Raw genomic sequence first — 26,578 nt, 5'->3', positions numbered from 1 at the left:
CTTTTAACAGATGAAAGGTAATCAAGTTTTAGTTTTACGTAAGTACACTACTAATTTTAAAGTGTAATTAAAAAACCCTTATAATTCAGTTTTATCCAGCTTGATTACACAAGGTAAAATTCTCTCTCACTGTCTTCTGAAATAACCAGAAGTTCTAGTTTAGACAAAATTACTCTCATTTCCTTCAACAAATTTGCATCTTTATTCCTCAAACCTCTTCTTAACCAAAAAACACATCATGCTGTCCTTACATACAGAGCTGTCTCCTCTACTATTTCCAGTAGTCTTAATTATAATACATGCATTAATTATAACTTTTAACCCTTGGAAACTTTTATTTCTACAAGCATGTTCTCCTTTTTCTTTAGTTTCTCTATAGTAGGAAGCCAAAAGTAGATGAACCTATATTTAGCAATTAATGTATCAGTATTTTATCCCATTTGGAAATGATCCAGATATTCAATAAACCCTATTATTATTATTATTTTTTTTTTTGCTGTATGCGGGCCTCTCACTATTGTGGCCTCTCCCGTTGCGGAGCACAGGCTCCGGATGCGCAGGCTCAGCGGCCATGGCTCACGGGCCCAGCCGCTCCGCGGCATGTGGGATCTTCCTGGACCGGGGCACGAACCTGTGTCCCCTGCATCGGCAGGCGGACTCTCAACCACTGCGCCACCAGGGAAGCCCAAACCCTATTATTTAATTTAACTTGCAAAATCTTTAAAGTTTCAAGTTACCTGAGAGATTTGAGAAATTTTTTTAAGTACACATAAAATATAATTATTGCTAAAGAGTTCACCTAAAAACGTTTTATCTTATATCTATTACCTGCTCCTAACACTCATACTTTGATTACTTTCATGCTGACACATTTTTTAAAAGAGGCAACATGAGCCTACCTGACCAGTTAACCCAGGTAAAATAAAAAATTTTATACTTGATGCTGATAATTCTAGAAACATGCCTGTTTTTACACCAGTGAACTTAAACTAGCTTTAATTTATCCTAGATCATACCAACTTGAAAAACATCTGGGTTAGTTTCTATATTTCTGAGTTTTAGAATACCCAATCCTTAATTTATATATATATATATATATATATATATATATATATATATGCACTTGTTTGTTTTTAAGCCAATCAAATAGAGCACTTTACAAATTTTTTTATAAGGGTTTCTTTTTTCCACAGTTTTAAATATTTTTATTTTATTTATTTTTTTGGCTGTGTTGGGTCTTTGTTGCTGCCTGTGGGTTTTCTCTAGTTGCAGTGAGCTTGTTACTCTTCGTTGCAGTGCGCGGGCTTCTCTTTGCGGTGGCTTCTCTTGTTGCAGCACACAGGCTCTAGGCGCGCAGGCCCAGTAGTTGTGGTGCCCAGGCTCTAGGGTGCACGGGCTTCAGTGGTTACGGCTCAAGGGCTCAGAACTTGTGGCTCCCGGGCCCTAGAGTGCAGGCTCAGTAGTTGTGGTGCACGGGCTCGGTTGCTCTGCAGCATGTGGGATCTTCCCAGGCCAGGGATTGAACCCTTGTCCCCTGCATTGGCGGGCAGATTCTTAACCACTGAGCCACCAGGGAAGTCCCTACAAATTAGTTTTGATAATACCATCCAGAGGTGGAGAATATCACACATTTACAACATGTATAAATATAAATGCACAGAGACACAGAGACCTTATAGTTACTAGTATTGTGTAAAAGTCACAAAAGTTTTTTTTTTTTAATGATTTTTACCCCTTTTGATAAGAATTACCTCCCTGGTGTTTGCATGTCCAAGAATGGCTTTTAGGTCCTAGAGAGAATGGGAGTATAAAATCTATATCACAAAGGCACAAAGTATCCAAGTTTTTTACAAGATGGATTTTTGGGGTATATCTGCAGGACAATTCTGTTTCTAATGTCACAATGTCTACAGGTATTTTAAGATGAATGGGGAGGTTTTAGGATTAAAAGGACTGACACACCGATTCACCTATTGTTTGAATGCCTCTTTCCCTTTGAGTATATTTAACTTAGGAGAGAAGGCCTAAAAAAATTCCTAGGAGGCCCTGAATATCAGCTTCTCCCATTTGGCCAAATTTCTAATCCTAAAGTTATCAAATCCTTTCAAATATATTGTCAGGTTTCATCCAGGACAAACAATAAATATTTCTGGTGGTATTCAATAACCTCATCAATTTTAATTTTTGTTTCCCCTTGGCTGTTTAAGGAAATACATAGTAGTTTGCCAGAAAATCCCTCAGAGAGTCATCAAATCTGGGAGGGACCCATATGAGGCCATTTAAGTTGATGCTAAAGAGTTTACATAGGGTTTTTGAGGATAGTTTTTTCCAGTGTCTCAGTTGATTGAAATTGAGACATCATTTTGGGGGCCAATGTTTTGATGAGGAAGCCTAGGAGGGTATAATGGGTTAGACCTAGTTATTGTTTTAGATACCTTTTGTGCCTGATTTTTCATTAGCCTTTTACGACAAGTATTTCAAAGAGGCTATCTGGGAATTTCGAAATCTTTTGGAGGCTTCTTCACACTAATTAAAATAGGTATTCCATTCTGTTTGTTCCATATGGGAACCCTTGCTTTTAAGCGTACTTAAAAGAAAAAAAAAAAAAAGGCAGTAGTACCATGGTTAAGGGTGTTGACATGAGAAGAAATGGGTTCTTATCCCAGTTCTTACTAGCTGTGATACCTTGGGCAGTTACTTAACCTCTCTGACTCTGATTATCCTTATCTTTACAATGAAGACATTTCAGTGGGCCATTATCCTGTTTTGTAACCTCCATTAGCTTCTTGATGCGTAGAAAATCTTAAAGGGAAATCTGAAAAATCTATTCCTGACATCTTCATTTGATTTTTTGGTTTAGGTTTTAGAGGCTAGTGATGGAGATCAGGATTCTTTCCATCTGTTTTGCTTAACTAAGAAGAACATATGGATTATATTTTGGAAGAAGTTATGAGGAAGGGGACCCATTTCATTTGTCTCGAGAAATTTAGAAAATCAATTTAAGAAGACCCTTAGATCAGGTGAACATTGTTTTAAGGAATTCTATAAAAACTCAAAGCAGACATAAAAACTTAAAGGATACGAGAATGTTTTATCTAGCAAGCTTCCAAAATGCAATTTTAAGTTATTCAACTGCTAAGCAACTCTTTATACGTATTTCCAGTGAAAAGGAAGTTTTCTTCTCAAAAAGGGAGATATAGTCTATAATTCTGTTTAAGTCAAATTCTGGGAAAATATGTGGATCTCTCAGGTAATTGCATAGACTTTGTTATTACAAAATCAAATAGCATTTTGTTGCACACCAGAAATTAATAAACATGTCTATTAAGTTGCTTTTAAAAAGTTTAAAAATCTGAGTGCAAAAATCAGTTGCTTACCCTTTGCATTTCCCTGTTCTTCAAATGTTGTATATTTAATTGAAATTTAATTTCACTTTGCTTAAGAATATTATTGGAACATTTGGAAATTTTTTAAAAAGAGGGCGGGGCAGAATAAACCGACTGGAATCTGTGAGTGGCTTTAACTTATCCACCTGAGTAAAGAAGGTTTTGGTTTTGATTGCTCAGGGTCACTCCTGAGAAATGACAGTTTCTGAAGGGTAGTTCTACGAAACGTAGTTTTACTCAGTAGGCCTTCAACAATATAAAGCTTACTCTTTTTGAAACTTTGCAGGTTTTTCTTATTCAACCCCATCCTGCAGAATGCACCAGCTGGAATAAGCAACTACAGAATCGCCTAGGATAGCACTATTAGGAAAAGATATTAAATCTTTATCCTGGCAATGGGTCTAATAACTGTCTTCATTTATTACTGGCGTAAACTCATAAAATTGCAGCAAAGCAAAAGCAAAATTGGAATGTCTGGACTAGTGACCAGTGAGGAAAAGAAACAAAGGAGTATTTAAATATTTGTTTTGGGAATTCCCTGGCCATCCAGTGGTTAGGACTCCACGCTTTCACTGCTGAGGGCATGGATTCAGTCCCTGGTCGGGGAACTAAGACCACACAAGCTGCACGGCCAAAAAAATATATTTATTTATTTTAAATGATGTTTCCAGTTTTCTCCATTACAGTGCTGTAATAAACACTGAACATCTTAAAAGTATTACATAGGAAACTTGAGGGAAATTTTGGTACCATAGATTATTGAAAGTGGAATTTTGATCAAAGAAATTCATGTTTTACAATTTGATAGATCAGTTAAATAAGTTATCTTACATGCATACAATGAAATGCAACCCTTAAAAAGAATGAGTTAAATCTGTAAGTACTTATATTTTAAAATGGCCACAGTATATTAGTAAATTGAAAAAGGAGTTGCTTAGCAGTATAAAATCCCATTAATATTTATAAAGGGATGTTAATATTTCAGAGAGTAAGATCTGGAAGAATAAATGTCAAACAGTAGTGAACTTATTCATTGAATTAAAAGATTATTTTTTAAATTACATAAGTGCATGAATAAATTCATCTTGTAAAAATAAGTTAATACAGATTCACAGACACTTGTACTCAAATGTTCAGTTTTATTCATAAAAGTCCAAAACTTCAAACAACCCAAATGGGCCATCAATTGATGAATGGATAAAGAAATTGTAGTATATCCATACAATGGAATACTACTCAGCAATAAAAAAGAACAAAGTATTGGTACATGCTATAACATGGATGAATCTCAAAATCATTCGGCTAGGAGAAAGAGGCCACACACAGAAGACTGACTACATACTGCAGTATTCCATTTACATGAAATTTTGGAAAGGGCAAGTCTATAGTGACAGCACATCAGTGGTTGGCCAGTGGCTTGAAGTGAGGGAAGAGAACGACTACAAAGGAGTATGAGAGAACTTTTGGGGGTAATATAAATGATTAATATCATGATTATGGTGTTGGCTACACTACTGTATACATTTGTTAAAATTCATAGAATTGTACACTTAGAATTGGTGAATTTTGTTGCATGTAAATTATATCTCAATAAAGCGGATTTTTAAAAGTATAGATAAAGCTCTTTTGACTACCACCCCCAAACTAGGTTCCCTCACTCTGGGGAAGGTGCCCTCCTCGCTCCACAAAGGTTAGACAGGTAACCAGTAACTATCATTACTGCAGATTCTACTTGAAAGTTATTTTTCTGCATTCACACACACACACACACACACACACACACACCCCACCCCGGGTGAAATCTACATTTTTATATTCCTTCACGGTACTTAGTCATTATTTGGCGTTTTTTCAGTAACTGTATCTCGGAGATCTTTTCATTAGAATTTATAGTTCTACATTCCTTTAACTCCTGAGAGTATTCTCAGGAATAGTAATGGATACACCATAGTTTACTCAGCTATCCCTCTATCATTCAACCATACGTGAGTTTCGCGGTGTGCCAAGCCCAGCGAAAACAACGTAATATAAAAACGGGCTAGAGGCCGGCCTTATAGAGTTTTCAGACAAGTGGGAGAGGGGAAGAGGGTTGTCAATAGTAATATTAAATGTGAAATCATAACTGTGAAGGGCAGTTATGATTTTTTTGAGCCTGAGTAATTTAGGAGGTCAAGAATGTATTTTCCCAGGGAGTTAAACTCTAAAGAGATCTGAAAGGTGGGTGAGCATGACTTAACCAGCATAAGGGTGTTGGTCGGGGGTGCTACTAATCCTAAACTGCACCAACAGTATGGAGGAAGGATGTAGGAGGCGAAGACTGTGGGGAACTTACGGATATATGTGTAGACATGTGTATTTTAAACAAGATGTACACCTTATTTTGTAGTCAGGAAAACACTAAGATCGTAAATATTTTTTAAGTGAGGAGGCTTTCCATTTTCTTAACATCGGGAATAAATCTTCCATGTTTCTTCTGGGAGAGAAGAGATACAAGAAAAGCCTTCCCCGTTGGCTTCTCTTAAAAAGCTTCAATAGTCGACGAAAATGTCTCGGAGTTCTCTTGTTCTGACAAAGGATTAGGAATCTTCAGTATGACCTGGCGTGGGGACCGAGGTGTTTAGGCCTAGCTTCATATGGGGTTGCTACAGCCTCTTCGCCTGCACGTCAGCTTTTAACAAGTTATCTCTTGGGAAAGCAGGGCCCGTTTTGGCCCCTCCATTAGGGCAAGTGTGTGGTGCCGTGCGTGAACCGCGTACCTTCGTAGAGCAGGAAATCCCCAACGCGCGTTCCCTTGAAGAGGCGGAAAGAATGGAGGTTCACTACCTAACCCGTAATGCACAGCCCGCCTTTCCGGAAGCAAGGAATACAACCGCCAGGATGCATTTCTCTGCGCAGAAACGTCCCTCCTTGAGTCTGATTGGACGTGGTGAAGCGAGGCAGTGTGGGACCGTGTCCGTCGCCCTTTACACAGGGGCTGACTGGCCTCGCCCAACTCCAGGAGCCACGTCCGGGGGGGGTGACGCCGGCCAGCGGCGCAAGTCAGCGAAGATGGCCAATTCCCCTGGTGCGCAGGCGCACTGGTTCGGGCAGCGCCGGAAGCGCAGGGGGATGGGGCGACGGTGACGCGATTCTGTCCGCGTTGGAGGGGCCGGGCCGCTGCCGGAGTCGCCGCCGCTGCTGCGTGACGTGGCATAGCCGAAGATTTAACGCCAGAGCCGGAGCAGCCCCGCCAGTCGTCAAGCAGGTCATCACCCCGCTAATTCCTTCCCGGAGGGGAGCTCCGTCCTACACATCGGCTGGCGAGCCGTCCCTGCGGCCCTCAGCTCCTCTTTCCTCCCTGAGTTTGCCGGGAGCGTGAAAGAAGGCTCGGGGTCGCGCCAAACCCCTTCTGCTTCTGCCCATCGCAAGTGCCACTACCGCCATGGGCCTCACCATCTCCTCTCTCTTCTCCCGTCTCTTCGGCAAGAAGCAGATGCGCATTTTGATGGGTGAGTCAGGGGCCGAGGGAAGAGGCCAGGCCCTGCTGGGGCGGCCAGGTCTCTTCGCTTGGGGCGGCCTCGGGGCCTGTTTCTTTACCCCCCGTCAGCTGTGGTGGGGGAGGGGCGGCGGGCTGGGGGTCGGGAGGAATTCTTAAGGGGGAACAATGGGGCGAAGGGTGGGCGGTCGCCCGAGATCTGTCGAAGAGGCTGGAACGGGGCCGCGGGCAAGGTTTCCTCCTGGGTTTGGCTTTCTCTTCGTGGTCTTATTGAAAGCCCGACACAGTTTGGCGGAGATGTGAGAGTAGCGGACTGTCGGATCTTGCCGAACCCGAAAGACACTGGCGAGGCCCATTCTGTGAGTGCGATCTGGCTCCCTTCTTCCCCGGGTGTGGGCAACGGTCGGGAGGGAGGCCGAGCGATTCCAGCCTTCCTCCTCCCCCTTTCTGCCCCGTGTACACACTCTGCCCAGTCCAATGGTGTGTGAGCGAGCGGTCGCCGAGAGCCCGGAGCCGGCCGGGGCAGGAAGTGACCGGGCCCAGTGTGGTGGCAGGGGAGCACCCACGGTTTCAGTAGAGTCCGGAGTCCTCAGCGCTCACTTCGCTAAACTTTGCTTCGCTCAGGATTCCGCCTCATATTTTTTTTCTTTTCCTTATTAATGTCCCTGAAAACTGAGTTTATCATGAATGTTTCGTTTGGCCACTCTCAAGGGCTAAATATATTTGGTTTACTCTCTTTGGTTTTAAAACTATGTAGTTTTTATACAGCTGGCTAAAGTTTAATGAAAAAAAAAAGGCTTAGAAACTAATTTTTTTAAGCCGGTGACAAATTTTCAGTAAGTGAACATCTTGACGCATAACTTTAGGGAGGCCTTGTTAAGCAGTAATTACAAGGGTGTTTTTTAAAATTCTTATGGAAAATGGGCTTTTTAAAAATTACTTTTTAGGGTCGGTTTTTCGCTCTGTTGAGGGAGAAGGGGCTTGTCACTTGAGTGATGTAAGCAACGCCTCCCTCGTAGTACTGTGAGTAGTCTTTACATCACAGCTAAGCTCCATGGACCTAAATAATGCTATAATGAGCCTCGCTAACTTTAAACATTGAATTTTGTTGGTTCATTAGCTTGTTTTCTAGAGAAGTGCAGTGGGGGAGGTTTTATTTGAAAGTTTCCCAAAGCAAGGTTCAGTAGTATTTCAAGGTATGTGAAGATTAAGGGTGTGCACATTTGGTTCTTTTTTCACTTTCCTCTTATTGCAGCTTATTCACAATCCATGAAACAATTGTTGATAATTCATTCACAAAGATAAATGAAAATGTTTTCTCTTTCAAAGTTTGTCAGGTTTCAATTATGAAAAAGATTATTTTAGCAGGGTAAACATATTATTTACGCTTTAAAAGTGCCTGAAAATCGACCGTCTAAAAAAGGATCTGAAGTCACTGGGAGAACTTTGGACTGTGCTAAATGATTTCCAGCCTGTTCCTTGAAGAGATTAGCTAGTACATGGTTCTGTTCCTGGAAGTGTAGTGTGTTATATTTGAAATGTAATGTGTAGTATTTTACTTAAGATTTTTTGTAAATTGTTGTTTCTCATTTCACTAGTTTTTTGTGATGGCTGACAGTTTCAGAGGGAGAAGAAAGGTAGAATTATATACACTATAACCACTTTCATATATTTACTATATTAGGGAAGCATTTCTCCCCCTTACTCCCCAGAAATGATTGATAGAAAATGGAAGAAGAAAAGTAACTTTGTGCATTTGTGCAGGGAATAGAAGTTATGATTTGAAATTATTCATTCATGTTAAATGTTTTATTACTCAGGTTTGCTGTTCTTGTTTTGCACTTTAACTCAGGATAATTAGGTTTCCTTGATTAAAAACAGGTTAGTCACAAGGTCACCTTTTATGGTAGCTCATCAAAGGAAGTATAACCTTATGGAGAATATGTGTATGGATAGTGAAATAGGTGATTTGGGGGTTTGATCATTCTTAGATTTTTATATCTAGCTTTATGAGTGATTGCATATATTATAGATCACTCTTAATGTGCCTGCCCCTATCCTAGTTTAGAATTACCAATTAATGATTGTTTTTTCCATATTAATTTTCTTTGACAGGCATGTGTTCTTTTCCTTTATATGGCTTAGGTAAAATTCATGCTTTCTTGAGTCAGTGACCATTTTAAAATGTTGTTGAAAGATAGCAGTTAGCTATTGAATCTGGTTTGCCAGATTACTTTTGGAGAAGTTTTAAATTTTATTTGTACACACTTTCCTAAAAGTTAAAGTAATTTTAAAAGGTGTTTGAAGTTGCAGCTTATGTTAACTAATTAAATTTTTTTTTTTCTTTTTGACCGTGCTGTGAGGCGTGCGGGATCTTAATTCCCCGACCAGGGGTGGAACCCACGTCTCTTGTGTTGGAAGCATGGAGTCTTTAACCACTGGACCGCCAGGGAATTCCCTAATTAAAAAATTTAAAATCGGGCTTACCTGGTGGCGCAGTGGTTGAGAGTCCGCCTGCCGATGCAGGGGACACGGGTTCGTGACCCGGTCCTGGAAGATCCCACATGCCGCGGAGCGGCTAGGCCCCTGAGCCATGGCCGCTGAGCCTGCGCGTCCGGAGCCTGTGCTCCTTAACCGGAGAGGCCACAACAGTGAGAGGCCCGCGTACCGCAAAAAAAAAAAAAAAATTAAAATCAACACAATGTATCAAATGTAACATCACTTAAACTATAGATTGACAGAAATTTTGTAGTTTTACAGAAAAAAATCTTGTAAATGATATTATTGAGCTTAAATTCAAAGATGACCAAGTTTTCACCTTAGAGTCCTCATGTAGTCCGTCATTATCCTGTTTTAAGTCTGATCTCCATATCTGTGGTGAGATGTAATTTTGGTAAATGACTGCCCAAATTTTGTTTATATTTGAAACAATATGTTCTGTAGAGGAAGTACTAATTCTTCTCTCTTTGAACTTGCAAGTTCTTGCCTGTTGAAAAGCTGAGAAAGTATTGCTTTCGAAAAGATTGCTAATACATACCAGTGTAGTTTTGTGTTGTCTTTCATGTGACAGTGGCTTTTTGGGACCAGAGAGGTTTTGGAGGAAAGGATCTTTTGCCAATTTGAAAAATACTAACAATATTTTAAAGTGAGTGGTGTCTCATACTTTTTTCCTAGCATATTTTATAAATACATTTACTATTTAATTTAAAATTTTTGGTCCTGATTCTAAAAATAATGTCCTTTTTGTTAAATTCAGAAAACATGAAAAACAATAAAGTGATAATTTCTTATCATTGCACCATTCCACTTTTAATATTTGTTATATTTACTCTCAGCCTTTAAGAGGAGGTTTTTGTTTCTCCAAAATTGTAGTCCTTTTGACTTAGTTTATTATGATCATCTTCTTAGGTCATTAGTTGAAAACATAATTGCCAGCCTTTAAAAAAGGGGGGGCGTGTCTTCTGATTAGTTATGTGATATAGGTAAACAATAAAAAAGGCAAAAATCCTTAGCTTCATGCCATTAGAAGTTGATACAACCACCCTTAGGTGTACCCTCCTGCATTATTATAAAGTATGACTATCAGAGGCTGATAATTTGCTGTTAATTAACACATTGATGGAAGTGCTGATATTCCTGACCTGTTAGGTAGAAGCAAAACTCAAGGTCATTATAGTTTTTCTGTACATATGGTAGCCTCAATTTCAGTTTTGATGGTCAAACCTCTGAGGAATTAGATAAAATATTAAGATAGTGTGTGTACACCAAAAAACCCTAAGGGCAGGATGGCAATATATGAATACTATTTGAGAGCTCTGGCATCAGACTTAGGATTGTTTCTTTTTAATTAAAAAAAAAATTGAGATGTAATTCACATACTGTTCCTTAAAAGTGTACAGTTCAGTGGTTTTTAGTATATCCATAAAGTTGTGTAACCATTACCACTGTCCCCCTCCCCGGTACCGCACAGCTTGCGGGATCTCAGTTCCCCGACTGGGGATCTACCTGGACCACGGGGCAGTGAAAGCCCGTAATCCTAACCACTAGGCTACCAGGGAACTCCCACCACTGTCTTAATTCTAGAACATTTTCATCAGCCCAGAAAGAAACCCCACACACGATAGCAGTCACTCCCCTCCTCACCCCTCCCTCTTGCAACCACTCTTCTGCTTTCTGTTTCTGTGGGCTTGTTTATTCAGGATGTTTCATATAACAGAATCATACAATATGTGGCCTTTAGTGTCTGGCTTCTTTCACTTAGCGTGTTTTCAAGATTCATCCATATTATAACATGTATCAGTACTTCATTCCTTTTTATGGCTGAATAGTAATTCTGTTGTATGGATATATTCCACATTTTGTTTATCATTCATCAGTTGATGGAAATGTAGTTGTTTCCACTTTTTGGTTCTTATGAATTATGCTGCTGTGAACACTCATGGAAAGTTTTTGTGTGGGCATATGTTTTTAATTTTCTTGGGTAGATAAGCTAGGAATAGGGTTGTTGGGTCGTTGTTAACTATGTTTAACATATTGAGGAACTGACAAACTTTTTCAAAGCAGCTACACCATTTTCCATTCCCACAGCTATATATGGATCTAATTTCTCCAAAAGACCTAGGGTTTTAAAATCTGTTTTACTACTCCTGTGATTCTGGGGATGTTTCTGAATCTCAGATTTTGCATCTGAAAAATGGAGAGTTATTGTGAGAATTAAATTACAAAATGTATGGAATCACCTAGTATTGTGTTTGGAACACAATAAGCACTCAATTTTTAATTATTGAAAAATTATGAAGTTTTTTTCAAGCTTCCTTGTAGAAAATTTGAAAGATAAAACATGAAGAAAAATATCCTAACTGAAACTTAACTGAAAATGTACTTTTTTCTTCTCAGTCGTTTTCTTTTCTGCGTTTGGTTGTTTCTCCAAGTTGAGATAATTGGAATCTAATTTTAAAACTTAAAATATAAGTATATCTTGCTGCCTTAATTTGGTAGACATACTTTTTAATGATTGGCAAAGATTTTGGGGAAAGTTTTGCTGCTTTTGACACTTTGGTTAAAGTGCAGGTCCAGTCAAGGAGAACAAGTAATTCCAGTATATCTTTCAAAACAGTGACTTGTTTATGAGGGTGAGAGGGAGGGGAGGACGTTACTGGACTGTACAGATTAGAGTCTTATCTTGGCTAGTTGAGAATTGGTTATAGTTTCATTTTGTGGAGAAATTTCATTGCCAAATATTGCAACATTAAGGAAATACATACTTAAGAAATCACTAAATGGGCACAGAATTGTTAGACCAACATGTTTTTGAGTGAGGAACTATATAATGAGTGATATACATTAATTTGTGCATCTTAAATCTCACAATAGAAATACCTTAAAAAAAACCTTCTGGTTTGCATTTATACAACACGATTTAATTTATTTATTTATATATTTATGGCTACGTTGGGTCTTCGTTGCTGCTCACGGGCTTTCTCTAGTTGCGGCGAGCGGGGGCTGCTCTTTGTTGCGGTGCGCAGGCTTCTCATGGTGGTGGCTTCTCTTGTGGAGTGCGGGCTTCAGTAGTTGTGACTCGCAGGCTAAGTAGTTGTGGCACACGGGCTCAGTTGCTCCGCGGCATGTGGGATCTTCCTAGACCAGGGCTCGAACCTCTGTCCCCTGCATTGGCAGGCGGATTCTTAACTACTGCGCCACCAGGGAAGCCCTACATTTTTTTTAAACTAAGGTCTGAGGTCAAGTTGGACCACCAGTGAGGACTGGTGTGTACCTTAGTTCTCAAAACTTAACGCAAGTGTTTTTTGTAATCATTATTTCAGTTTCAGTTCTTCCTACCTGGGCTACTGGTATTTGGACTTAGCTAAAGGTGAATTTTGCTTTATTTTAAAATTTGATCAAAATCTCCTGAGGAGGACTTAGGCTGTAAGGGACTTAGCTTTTTCTAACAATGAAAATATCCTGTTGTTCGCCTCCTCATTTTCTATATTTTTATTAAAGATGCCAAACTCTAAGGTAGCTGCTTTTGTTTCTTTGTGTATTTTTAGAATTATGTTTTCTGATATGTTTGCTCTTCTGTTCTGTAGTTAAAACATAAAACAGTTCCTGTTAACAGTTGGTTTTTCTTATGCCCGTGAGTGAGGGGGCTACTCGTTCTGACTAGGAAGTGTCATAGTATTTTGGACAGAATAAACAATCTCAGTATGAAGAAGTGGGGAACAGAGTTTGATCATAGGATAGAGGAGTAAGAAAGCATAAAATGCCTGAGTCTCCAGGGAGATCTTTTTTTTTTTTTTAAGCAAGGGTTTCCTGTGCTAAGTCATGCTCTGATATAAATACTAAACAACAACAACAAAACTATCCTTAAAAAACAAACAAAGAAACACGAAAAACTATCCTTGCTTAAATCAATACTCGGTTGAATTGATTTCAAAATCTGTGATAGTGTTAATCTAGGTGGCCAAATGTGATATCCTTAGACCAATAATATTCAGTGAGGTTTTTAGATATTGACCTTCCATTTATGAAGGCTTTAACAAACAATGTAGAATATGCAGCTTTTCAGAGATTCATACTTAAACATTTAATTTGCTTTTCACCCTCTTCTATACCTTCTTGTTGTAGTATGGATTTTTTTTGTTTTGGAAACAAGTACGTTCCTCCCTACTTCTATCTGCCTGCCTCAAAGGAATTATTTTAAGAATTTAGACATTATATTGGAGATGAATATGACAAGGCCTTCTTTACAACCCAAATTAACCAGTCTTTTGTTATCATTTCTGCACATGTGATGTTGAAATGGATTTAGGTAGGGGTAAAATTGGCCTCATCTTCCTTTCTTACATGTATATTTTCTCCCCTAGCATCAAGACCTTTTACCTAAAATTTGCTTGTTATATTAAAGGAAATTGAGTTTTTGAATCTTAAAGATAGTTCTTAATTTGTTTTTATGTGTTCTCTGATTCAACTTATAATTTGTGTTTTTTTTTTGTTTTTTTTGCGGTACGCGGGCCTCTCACTGTTGTGGCCTCTCCCGTTGCGGAGCACAGGCTCCGGACACACAGGCTCAGCGGCCATGGCTCACGGGCCCAGCCGCTCCGCAGCATGTGGGATCTTCCCGGACCAGGGCACGAACCCGTGTCCCCTGCATCGGCAGGCGGACTCTCAACCACTGCGCCACCAGGGAAGCCCTATAATTTGTGTTTTTAAAAATGGTAGTAGTTCATAGAATTAATGAGGACTTGAATTGGAAGAGATCTTAGATTACTTGATCTAGTCCCCTTATTTTATAGCTGATTTCTCTGGCCTCTTTCCCAAAGTGATTGTTTAAAGCCATTCAGCTATTGTGTGGCAAAGCAGATCTTGAGATTAGACCTTGTGCTGTCTCTCTAGGTCTAGAAAGAAAAATGGAAAGGCTTTTGTAGGAGGTGTTGCCTTTGGGAATCAGAAATGAGGTGATTTCATTTCTAACTCATTTGTGCCTTGACCAGTCAGCTTTTGCTTTCAAAATAAAAATTTGTTGTAAAATTGTTTCGTAGTGTGTGCTTTTGGTCTAGATTTAAAATCTGAAATGTCTTTTTCTAGTTGGGTTGGATGCTGCTGGCAAGACCACCATTCTGTATAAACTGAAGTTAGGAGAGATAGTCACCACGATTCCTACCATTGGTAAGAAAGTTTACAGTGATTTTAATTTATATCATTATAATGTATTATAAAGTAAAATAGAATATAGTTTAATTCTATTTTTTTTTCAGAGGAGTTTTTGGTTCACAGAAAAATTGAAAGGAAACTGCAGAGATTTCCCATATATCCACTCCCCCAACACGTGCATAGCCTCCTCCATAGTCAGCATCACTCAGTAGATGAACCTACATTGACACATCGTAATCACCCCAAGTCCATATACCTTAGGGTTGTCCTACATTCTTTGGGTTTGGACAAATATACAATGACATATAGCCATCATTGTAACTGTCTTGGGTTTTTACGTTTGTTGATTATCTATTAGGACTTTAAAAAAAAGCAATTCTGGGAGAATTCCACAATAAAGGGATTTATTTTCTGAATGACATTGTGCGCAGCAAACTTTTTTTTTCTTTTTTCTCTATAGGTTTTAATGTGGAAACAGTAGAATATAAGAACATTTGTTTCACAGTATGGGATGTTGGTGGTCAAGATAAAATTAGGCCTCTCTGGAGGCATTACTTCCAAAATACCCAGGTAAGTTAGGAATGCTATACATTTTTATAACTTTTTTTTATATGTTTCATGTTCCAAAGTTTATGTTAATATATAGTGTTTACTTGGATATTGGTGTTTACTCCATGAGTTGGCATTCTTCTTATCACTACTTCCATGTTCTTCAGTGGACTCTCTCATTCATGCCTTTGTAGGCTAAATAACCTAGGGTGGAAGAGTTACATAATTATCGTAGTAATATTTTGGAAGATGGGATGGGGTGTTTCTCAGGGTTGAATTAGATGTTTCTTCAGTAGTTCTATTGGTTTGATTCGTAGTTTAGGAAGTGAGATCTGTATAACTTTCTGTCATTGTAGTTTTAAATGAATGTAATACAATTAATAGCCCTTCATTTAACCCAGTTAAGTGTTTACTTTATTAAAATACATTAAGAAAAAATATATTAAGGTAGATCTGCTCTGTTGATTTGTACATAATTTTTATATTATCATGTAGTATGTGTAATGCTGGCATGGTAGAGACCTTAGTGATCCTGTAGAGCAGGAATTCTCAAATTTGACTGCACATTAAAATTACCTGGGGAGTTTTAAAAATCCCAAAGCCCTGATCATGACACCTGACCACTTGAATCAGAATCTCTGGGGAAACACAAAAGACCCCGAATAGCCAAAGCAATCTTGAGAACGAAAAATGGAGCTGCAGGAATCAGGCTCCCTGACTTCAGACTATACTACAAAGCTATAGTAATCAAGACAGTATGGTACTGGCACAAAAACAGAAAGATAGATCAGTGGAACAGGATAGAAAGCCCAGAGATAAACCCACGCACATATGGTCACCTTATCTTTGATAAAGGAGGCAGGAATGTACAGTGGAGAAAGGACAGCCTCTTCAATAAGTGGTGCTAGGAAAACTGGACAGGTACATGTAAAAGTATGAGATTAGATCACTCCCTAACACCATACACAAAAATAAGCTCAAAATGGATTAAAGACCTAAATGTAAGGCCAGAAACTATCAAACTCTTAGAGGAAAACATAGGAAGAACACTCTATGACATAAATTACAGCAAGATCCTTTTTGACCCACCTCCTAGAGAAATGGAAATAAAAACAAAAATAAACAAATGGGACCTAATGAAACTTCAAAGCTTTTGCACAGCAAAGGAAGCCATAAACAAGACCAAAAGACAACCCTCAGAATGGGAGAAAATATTTGCAAATGAAGCAACTTACAAAGGATTAATTTCCAAAATTTACAAGCAGCTCATGCAGCTCAATATCAGAAAAACAAACAACCCAATCCAAAAATGGGCAGAAGACCTAAATAGACATTTCTCCAAAGAAGATATACAGACTGCCAACAAACACATGAAAGAATGCTCAACATCATTAATCATTAGGGAAACGCAAATCAAAAGTACAATGAGATATCATCTCACTTCGTTCAGAATGGCCATCATCAAAAAATCTACAAACAATAAATGCTGGAGAGGGTGTGGAGAAAAGGGAACACTCCTGAACTCCTGGTGGGAATGTGAATTGGTACAGCCACTATGGAGAACAGTATGGAGGTTCCTTAAAACACTACGAATAGAACTACCATATGACCCAGCAATCCCACTACTGGGCATATACCCTGAGAAAACCATAATTCAAAAAGAGTCATGTACCAAAATGTTCATTGCAGCTCTATTTACAATAGCCCTGAGATGGAAACAACCTAAGTGCCCATCATTGGATGAATGGATAAAGATGTGGCATATATATACAATGGAATATTACTCAGCCATAAAAAGAAACGAAATTGAGCTATTTGTAATGAGGTGGATAGACCTAGAGTCTGTCATACAGAGTGAAGTAAGTCAGAAAGAGAAAGACAAATACTGTATGCTAACACATATATATGGAATTTAAGAAAAAAAAATGTCATGAAGAACCTAGGGGTAAGACAGGAATAAAGACACAGACCTACTGGAGAATGGACTTGAGTATATGGGGAGGGGGAAGAGTGAGCTGTGACAAAGCGAGAGAGAGGCATGGACATATATACACGTGGACATATATACGTAAGGTAGATAGCTAGTGGGAAGCAGCTGCATAGCACAGGGATATCAGCTAGGTGCTTTGTGAATGCCTGGAGGGGTGGGATAGGGAGGGTGGGAGGGAGGGAGAGGCAAGAGGGAAGAGATATGGGAACATATGTATATGTATAACATTCACTTTGTTATAAAGCAGAAACTAACACACCATTGTAAAGCAATTATACTCCAATAAAGATGTTAAAAAAAAAAGAATCTCTGGGGATATAAACTAGACATCAGTAGTGTTTCTCAGATGTTAATCTGCATATGAATCACCTGGGTATTTGTTAAAATAGAGATCAATTCAGTGGGACCTGGCTGAGTAAGGCCTGAGATTCTTCATGTCTAGCAGTTTCTCAGGTGGTGGTGCTGATGTTGCTGGTTTGGGACCTTACTTTGCATAGCAAGGCTCTATCTAGTACAGGGTTTTTCAACAGCAGCAGCGTTGACATTTCAGACTGGTTAATTCTTTGTCATTGAGTGAGGGGAGGGCTCTCCTTTGCATTGTAGGATGCTTAGCAGCATTCTTGGCCTTTACACACTAGTTGCCAGTAGTAGTCTCCCCCACCCAATCCAGTTGCAACAACCAAAAATGTCTCCACATATTGCAAAATATTTCCTGGGGACAAAATTGCTCCCTCTTGAGAACTCCTGTGGTAGTCTAACTCTTATATAAGAGGAAACTGAAGCTTGGAATGACTTAATTAAGAGTGGAGAGCTGGTTCTTGTTTTACATTTTTTATTCAAGTAGTTCCCAACTCTGTGGTGTTTTCTACCACGAGAGGTTTCTTATCATTTTTTGTTTACTACTGGAGTTGATAAAATTTTTTTAAAATAATGTATGAGGTTAGAAGCACTTCATATGTTTAAGATGTACAGATGTCTTTCTTGATCTCCAGCTCTTATAACATTGTAGACAAGTGATGTTTATTGCCACCGGGTGGCAGTGAATACCCTAGGTGAGTGGCTGGAACAACCAGGTTTAAGTAGCATGTCATGTTAAGTAAGTGGCATACATTTTTATTTAAAAATTAAAATGTTTCTGTTCATTAACAAAGCTGTGGTTAGGAAAGATGTTTTGATATGAGTTACATGCTTTTAAAAACTTTACTATGGAAATTTTTGAAAGTATACAAATGTAGAGAATAGCATAATAAGCTCCCACATATCTATGATATTACCCAACTTCAGTTATTAGGATATGGCCAGTATTCTTTAATCAGTACTCCTTTATAATGTATTTCACCTTTTGGATTATTTTAAAGTAAGTCATAGGCATTTCACTTAGGGAACACGCTTTTTAAATACATTTAGGTATGAAGTAAAACTGCTAATCCTAAGCCTGTAATTCTTTTTATTTTATTTTTAAAAATTTTATTGAAGCATAGTTGATTTGTGTGTTAATTTCTGCTGTACAGCACAGTGACTCAGTTATACATATATGTATTGTTTTTCATATTCTTTTCCATTATGGTTTATCACAGGACATTGAGTATAGTTCCCTGTGCTATACAGTAGGACCTTGTTGTTTATCCATCCTATGTATACTAGTTTGCATCTGCTAATCCCAACTCCCAATCCTTCCCTCCCCCATTCCTCCTCCCCCTTGGCAACCACAAGTCTGTTCTCTATGTCTGTGAGTCTGTTTCTGTTTTGTAGATATGTTCATTTGTGTCGTATTTTAGATTCCACATATAAGTGATATCATATGGTATTTGTTTTAGTCTTTCTGACTTCGCTTAGTATGATAATCTCTAGGTCTGTCCATGTTGCTGCAGATGGCATTATTTCATTCTTTTTTTATGGCTGAGTAATATTCCATTTATATATGCACTGCATCTTTATCCATTCATCTGTCGATGGGCATATAGGTTGTTTCCATGTTTTTATTTTTAAGCCTTTAATTCTTGACCAAGGGTAACCCTGCTCTTATCCCTAGACTTGTTTAGAATGCTTTTTAATTTACTTTAACTTGCAATTAGACCCATTCCTGGCCTCTGTGGACCACCTTAGAATCAAAAGTCCAAGTACTTCTGGGACTTCCCTGGCGGTCCAGTGGTTAAGACTTTGCCTTCCAGTACAGGGGGTGCGGGTTCATTCCCTGGTCAGGGAGCTAAGATCCCATATGCCTCATGGCCAAGGAACCAAAACGTAAAACAGAAGCAATATTGTAACAAATTCAATAAAGACTTTAAAAATGGTCCAAATTAAAAAAAATCTTAAAACCCCACAGAAATCCAAGTACTTCCTAGGGACTTCAAGGCTGCCGGAGAAAGCTTTACATCAAGGTTGCCTGATATAATCACAGCTAAGCTATTAAAGCTGTCTTTTGCAGCACTCATGATCAGTTCTTTTAGCTGTAAAATTTAAAAGAAACTAATTATTCCATTTAACCATGCTTCTAACTTTTATTAGCAATTCAGGACACAGTGTTTACTGTAGTAAATTCCTCTTACCTCATTATATAATTCAAATTATTTTCCTGTTCTAAATATTTGGCCTTTTAAGTAATCTTTTCTTAGAGTAGCTATCTTTAGAATCCTAGCTTTTCTACACTCTTGATTGTGCTGTCCCAGGAAGTGAATAACTTAGAATTTCTCAAATAATCCTCCCTGTCAGTAATGTTACTTTGGGACTGACAGTGTTATTTGCATTTTAAAACGATAACGGATTCTTAGTAGTCTAGATAAAATTAGATCCCTTTTAGAGGCATTACCTCTTCTAGAGAAGTAGGTTCTAAATAAGAGCGGTTTGGGGGATAGGAGGAAAAGGAGGAGACATTTACTAAGTGCCCGTGATATGCCAAGGACAATGCTTCATTCTTTTATACCTCTATGATTATGTTTAAAAATAGGCTTAAAAAATTGGTGGTATTTTATTTTCTAGAAGAGGAGGCATGTTCAAGGATTAGGTAATTTATATAACTAATAAGCATTGAATTTGGTATCTTCCCACTATGCCATACTAGCTCTGAGAGCACCAAAATTTTTTTCAAAGGGTAGGATGTTTAAAAATTAAGATTTCCTGCAGAGATAAAGGAAATGGGTTTCAAGTTTTTTAGACCAAAAGAAATTATGTCATTTAATGACCGTAGCCTAAAATAATTATTAAGTACCCTGGCAAGCTCAGTACTATGGTAATACTGAGGGGATTAATCCCTCAGTGGATTTAATCTGGTGACTTCCACAAATCAGTAGTGGCACAACACAGTTTATGATAAAGTGACAAATGATTAAAAATACTTTAGGGGTCAGGGTTGTGGGGAAAATAATACTTTAGTGTATATACTAAAGAATATACTTTAGTGTAATAGGAATAGATTTTAACAAAGCTATAAAATTCATCTGCCCTGTCTCTCTCTAACTGAAAATTTTATACTTTCCCATTTGAAAGTTTTTGGAAGAGTCTTCATTCAATTAATTCCTTCCCAATTCTACTTCTTTTGTAGTATAAAATTCTAATATTTGAATATCTTTAAGAATGGTTACTACCTTCCTTTTTGTTAAGAATTTCTTATTCGATCAAGTCAGCCTTGAATTTTTCTTGATAGATTTTGCTGAAGACTTTCTTCTCCTGATTCTAGAGCTGGCAGGCAGCATTCTACAGCAAGACTCTCTTTTCCTGATGAACTATATAAAAGCTACTGTAGTGCACTCCTTCCGCTTCTTTTTTTAGTTTCATTTTGTGCATGCTTTTGAATAAGGTAATTCAATTAGTAAATTCATGAATCCTTAGGATCTGTGGATTGTTGTTTTTCCTTTTGTGCCCACTTTGTGGCCATTTTGTTACTTCTACTTACCTGCATTTAAATGTGCAAAGGTAGGGGAAAGGGATAGAATTTATTCTTCTTAGCATAGTTGAAAAAAGTGATCAGTTGTTAAGAGGTAGATTTTTTTTTGGAAATAACATTGATAAGTTAAAATAACAAATAGTGCTCAAATCTGTAATGCCCTGTCTTTCCCTTTTTTTTTTTTTTGTAAGGAGACTTTCTCCCTTTTTTTTTTTTTTTTGTAAGGAGACTTTCTTCCTAACATGTTATTAACTCTTGATATGGTTTTGCTGCCTATGTACTTAGGTTTCATATTTAGTGTGTGCTTTAAATTTAACTTTTAATTTATTTCAGGGTCTTATTTTTGTGGTAGATAGCAATGATCGTGAAAGAATTCAGGAAGGAGCAGAAGAGCTGCAGAAAATGGTGAGAATAGTTTTTAAATTTATCATTTCCAAGATATGTTTTTCTGGGTGATAGTGGTGGTGTTAGTGGTCGGTACATTTTAACTGTAATTTGATTACATAAATCAACTTTTTAGAGCTAGAAAGAACCTTGAAAAACTATATATTATCACAGGTTCTTAAGACTGCACATAAAAATCTCCTGTAGAGCTTTTAAAAAAACTCATGGATGAGCAGTTACTTCAGTAAGTTGGGAGGAAGGCCCAGTTTGTTTGTAGAATGCTCCATTGGTGATTTTGATGCATATCTCTGGTTGAGGATTTTTACTTTAGTCCAGTCTTTTATTTTCTAGTTATAAAATCACCAGTTTTGAAGCTTTTGTGACCTAGGAATGCTGGTTCAAATCCCTTGTTCCCAAGGTCATTGGGTTCAGTTTTCTCTATACTATACCTATAAAATATACTTCAAAATGTCACATAATAGCAACCATGGTAAAAGAATTCCACCTAAGGCATGTGGCATTTTGGTTGATGGTGGCATTTTGGCCTTGCCAAATATTGGATAAATGTTTTCATATGTTCATACTGTTAAAAATCCTGAGGGGGAAAATTGTTGAGGAACTTTGCTAGAGGAACGTTGTCATGGTTTCAGACTTGTAGGTGTAAAATATTTACTGAAATATTCTCATTCAGTGCTCCTAAGACTGTAGTGCAGTTTGTAAAACCATTGTGCCCGTATGTGTGTAACTGGTGCTTTTTTTGTCTCAGTTAACTATTACCCCTTCTACTCTTTTTTTTTTTTTGTAAACAGCTTTATTGAGATATAGTTCACATACCATAACTTCACTCATTTGAAATGTACAAGTCAGTGGTTTCTGGTATACAAAATTGTACAATCATTACCACAATTGAATTTTAGAACATTTTCATCACCTCCAAAAAGAAATCCTATAACTATTAGCATTTGTTCCCCATTCCTTCCCCCATTCTACCCTGCCTGCATAAAATATGTGGTCTTTTGTTACCTTTTTAAACTTTTTGTTTCTTTTCACTTAGCATAAGTTTCCAAGTGTTGTGTCATACATCAGTATTTCATTCCCACCGGCTTCTGCTCTTGGTATAATTCTTGTATTTTACGTGATACTACTAATGCCCTAATCACTGTATTGTTTTCCCACTGTCGTTTGATCCAACTGGCTGGAAAGGATAAAAGTCCAAAAAGAATCATCGTCTAAGTATGTTTACTACTGAGTACCATAAGATCCTGCCATAAATGTTTATTCCCATGTGTGTTTCTTGTCCTTGCCAATCCTGACCATCCATGGATTATCATCAAGACTGAATGAATGATTTACCTTAATGGAGCATAGGATGATTGACTTGGAAAATAGTTTTGCTTTACTTGAAGGTGTATGATTATTGATTTGATGTTTGATAATGTATTTAATGTTGAATAAATGATGTACATACGTAGGAAGCCTGTTTTACTTAGTTTGTTACAATAATTGGATTCCAGTTTGGTAGTTGTTAATGTCTTTATTTTCAGCTTCAGGAAGATGAGCTGCGAGATGCTGTGTTGCTGCTTTTTGCAAACAAACAGGATTTGCCGAATGCTATGGCCATTAGTGAAATGACAGATAAATTAGGTCTTCAGTCTCTTCGTAACAGAACAGTAAGTATTTGGAGTTTCATATTAATCTCCTGACTATTAGATTATTAGCATGATTGTTTAAGCTGATATTTAGTTTAAACATTTATTAGTTAATTGTCCCCTTTGAAATAGATGATGAGCACATCATTTAAAAAACTACAGGAGGGCTTCCCTGGTGGCGCAGTGGTTTAGAGTCCGCCTGCCGATGCAGGGGACACGGGTTCGATCCCTGGTTGGGGAACTAAGATCCCGCATGCCTGGCAGCACAGCCAAAAGCAAAAAACAAAAAACACTAAGAGACTAAACAGTAAGAGACTCTTGCTTATATAAAAATGAGCCCTTTCAGGCTTTATTTCAAACCTTTGTAAATGTTGTATTCAACTTTAAAGTACGTTGATATCTTCTCCATTCTTAAACTTTTTAATATATATCCTTTAAGGATCCAAAGGTTTTAAATATCTTTATTTCGTTTGACTTTTGTTAACATTTTTTATTTTTTTGTGGTACGCGGGCCCCTCACTGTTGTGGCCTCTCCTGTTGCGGAGCACAGGCTCCAGACGCGCAGGCTCAGTGGCCATGGCTCACGGTCCCAGCCACTCCGCGGCACGTGGGATCTTCCCGGACCAGGGCACGAACCCGTGTCCCCTGCATTGGCAGGCGGACTCTCAACCACTGCACCACCAGGGAAGCCATAGCAGCCATATTTTAGATAATATTTTGTACTGTGTGCGTGGTAGCACTAAGAGCTTGTGGAGGGGCCTGTAATTATGATGTTAAACAAGTTTTGAGTTTAAAATTATAAAAAATATCTACTTGCTCTCCAGTAGCTTTACCATTTGAGATCAGTGGTTTAAATATTGGCGAAATACAATATATTGTTTTATTTATAAAGATGATATCACAAACTATTATTATGGTTTGTGCCTTACAGTAGTTTTTCATTAACTTGTCAACAAGGTGAAACTGTGGTGTGGCAATAACTGTATACAGTGTTTAAGATGTCCCAGCCCAATTTAAATAAGACAGACTGTAAATGATGCAGTTTTGCATGCTGTGAGGATATGAATTCATGCCTTTTTCCCAGCCTTCTAGGTTATTGGGGTCCTTGGTATTAAAGTAATAATTGGCAGCATATGGTAGACTTGAAGTGACTTTGCAACATTAAAGCAAGGTCTTTATTTTAAGGCAGAATAAAACTGGTCAGTAAAGAAAATTAATAAACCATCTCTAAAAGGTAATTAAATTGCTTTCTAGGTCTTTTTCTTGATATTTGAAACTTTTCATGGCATTTCATACAGTTACTGAAGATAATATTCATAAACATTTTAAAGATTGGAACTTGTGGGGGTACATGAGACTAAAGATAGTGAAACTCCCGAAAAAGCTTGCCTCTAAAATATCAATAATCCCTACTCTTTCAAAATTTTGCCTCTTCTACTCTGAACTTAGTTTTGTGGGAAACAAGAGCATCATAAGGACCAGGTGGGTAGTTTATTAGTTACTAATCTTCCCATGAATTTTCTTTTCAGATTAAGTAGTAGTTGGTTAAATGTAATGAATGGGTAGTAGTAGCTTTAGATATGAGAGGAGTTTTGTGAGAAGCAAGAGGTAGGAGAACAGTTCTAATCTATACAGTTACTGAGATCATTAAATATAAAATTAATCATTTGTGAAATATGATACTTTTAACACATTTACAACTTTAGTTCCTATGGCTTTATGTATTTTTCCTTTTTCTCTATACATTTATGGCACCTGCTCACTAATACCCCTGGAAAATAATTTTCTGAGTAAGGAATTTTAAACACTGGTTATATTAATCAAGTGTTTTCTCATTGTCCTTTCTTTACAGTGGTATGTTCAAGCCACTTGTGCTACACAAGGAACCGGTCTGTATGAGGGACTTGACTGGCTGTCAAATGAGCTTTCAAAACGTTAAATGAAACTGGATATCTAACCAAGGACATGTTTGATAGAATTGGTCTAGGCTTGTTACAACAAAATTAGTTTGCATCTTGGTTATTAAACAGTATGTGGGACTGGTTTGGGCAGAATATTACAGCGTTTAAACTTATTTTGTTGCCAATTATTGTTTACCAAGTATAATGTTGCCATTTAGCAATATGCTTGGTTTTAAAGAGATTCTCTTAACTTGGGGAAAAAAAGTGTCCTCTTTTAATTTTACTTCCCTTAAGCCTAAATGCCTGGACATAGCTAATGTGACACCTTTAAATAAATCCATTTTGAATGTTTTTTTGAGCCCACAACAAATAATGTTTTAAAGTTATCCCCTTGCTACTTTACTGATACGTTTATCATTCCTGGGACAGTCTGCTGATTTAAAAAATGTAGCATTCCATTTGTATTTATTTTTCTCCCTTGCCAAAAAAGATTTTTTAATACTGCTTGTACCAGCCAGGGAAATGCTCCAAAACACTATTCAGATCTTTTGCACTGAGGAACTTATATTTCCCTCCCATTATTAACTCCTGGCTTCCATCAGCCAAGCTTACCTTGGTGTGGTTTGGATTTGATAGCTAATTAGTTCTGTGCTAGTTGCAAAGAGTTCATATTGAGATGATTTTTAATACTCAGCAGATTGTCTTCCTTTATATTGTATCTTTTTTATGTTGCATGTTGCTTTTGGTATCAGCCTGACTCTTGGCCCAGTATATGATAGTTCTGCTGATGTTTTATTGTTTGTTGGTGAACATGTCTTCATTAAGAGTTTTGGAAAACTCATCAGACTCAATAAGTTTTCTTCATAACCCATTTGGAATTATTCCTAATAAAATGATAAAACATGTAATGGTGTTTGTTTTTCTTGAGTCTTGAAGATGTTTGAAATAGATTTTTCTTAGTTGATTTGCATATAATACATACTGTGAACAATAATAAAGATCCCAGTGAGTTTATTTATTGTTTGAATTGGAAATAAAATGTGGGTTGCTATTGTGTGTAACAGAGTGAGGAGCAATTTCAAGAATTTAGCCTTCTTTGATAAAATACCATTTTGATGCTGTACATTTCTAAAGTCAGATCAAGAGTAAAAAGCTGTAATAAAATGAATTGCTCCCAAAGTATGTATGCATGTGTTTGTTTCACAACTAACATTCGTTTTAAAAAAAATTCAAGTGTTTTTTGTATCTCATAATACATAGACGGTTAGTGATGCTGCTCTCCTATGTAGGAGAACAAAGTTCACAAACACTTTTCTTTTTTAGCTTCACAAATTTCAGAACTTCTGCAGAAAGTGACTAAATCTTTGTCATAGGGTAGTACCTCATGAATTACATGTCTGTTTATTTCTTAAGAACTCAACTTGGTAACCTTATGAGTAACTTAGTTTTTGTCTGTACTCTAACGTTTTATGTATTTCATAAACCTTGCATTTTTATGATTATTAATGGCTTAGATTAGGTAAATTTATGGATTGGAATCTTGGTTTCAAAGCCAATACATGCTTGTAAAATAATGTGTATATTTGAATTGTAAAAAAAACAAAACAAAAAAACTACTGGACAAAGCGAAAGGAATTTAGAATTAAGTAGTTGGTGATTGTGAAACAGGTTACTGGGAGAAAGTGTATGCTAAACTTGTGTTATTTCATGT

General features: G+C 37.5%; 1 protein-coding gene across 1 annotated transcript; it reads left to right on the top strand.

Annotated features, from left to right (window-relative positions):
- The first annotated feature begins 6,480 nt into the window (after positions 1-6,480).
- Positions 6,481-25,775, top strand: ARF4 (ADP ribosylation factor 4). Its single transcript, XM_029243511.1, has 6 exons — positions 6,481-6,874; positions 14,446-14,526; positions 14,972-15,081; positions 21,267-21,338; positions 22,862-22,987; positions 24,819-25,775. Exons 1-6 carry the CDS (start codon positions 6,808-6,810, stop codon positions 24,903-24,905), a joined length of 543 nt encoding a protein of 180 aa, XP_029099344.1. The 5' UTR covers positions 6,481-6,807; the 3' UTR covers positions 24,906-25,775.
- The last annotated feature ends 803 nt before the right edge of the window (positions 25,776-26,578 follow it).

Source organism: Monodon monoceros, unplaced genomic scaffold (assembly GCF_005190385.1).
Source record: "Monodon monoceros isolate NGI ecotype Baffin Bay Population unplaced genomic scaffold, NGI_Narwhal_1 Super_Scaffold_3, whole genome shotgun sequence".
Classification (NCBI taxonomy): Eukaryota; Metazoa; Chordata; class Mammalia; order Artiodactyla; family Monodontidae; genus Monodon; species Monodon monoceros.
Note: the sequence above shows the minus strand (reverse complement) of the source record. Positions and strands in the feature narration are given on the sequence as shown.

Coding starts and splice junctions, on each gene's coding strand:
- ARF4 (XM_029243511.1), top strand. CDS start 6,808: ATGGGCCTCACCATCTCCTCTCTCTTCTCCCGTCTCTTCGGCAAGAAG. Junction 14,527..14,971: donor CACCACGATTCCTACCATTG/GTAAGAAAGTTT, acceptor TTTTCTCTATAG/GTTTTAATGTGGAAACAGTA. Junction 21,339..22,861: donor CAGAAGAGCTGCAGAAAATG/GTGAGAATAGTT, acceptor CTTTATTTTCAG/CTTCAGGAAGATGAGCTGCG.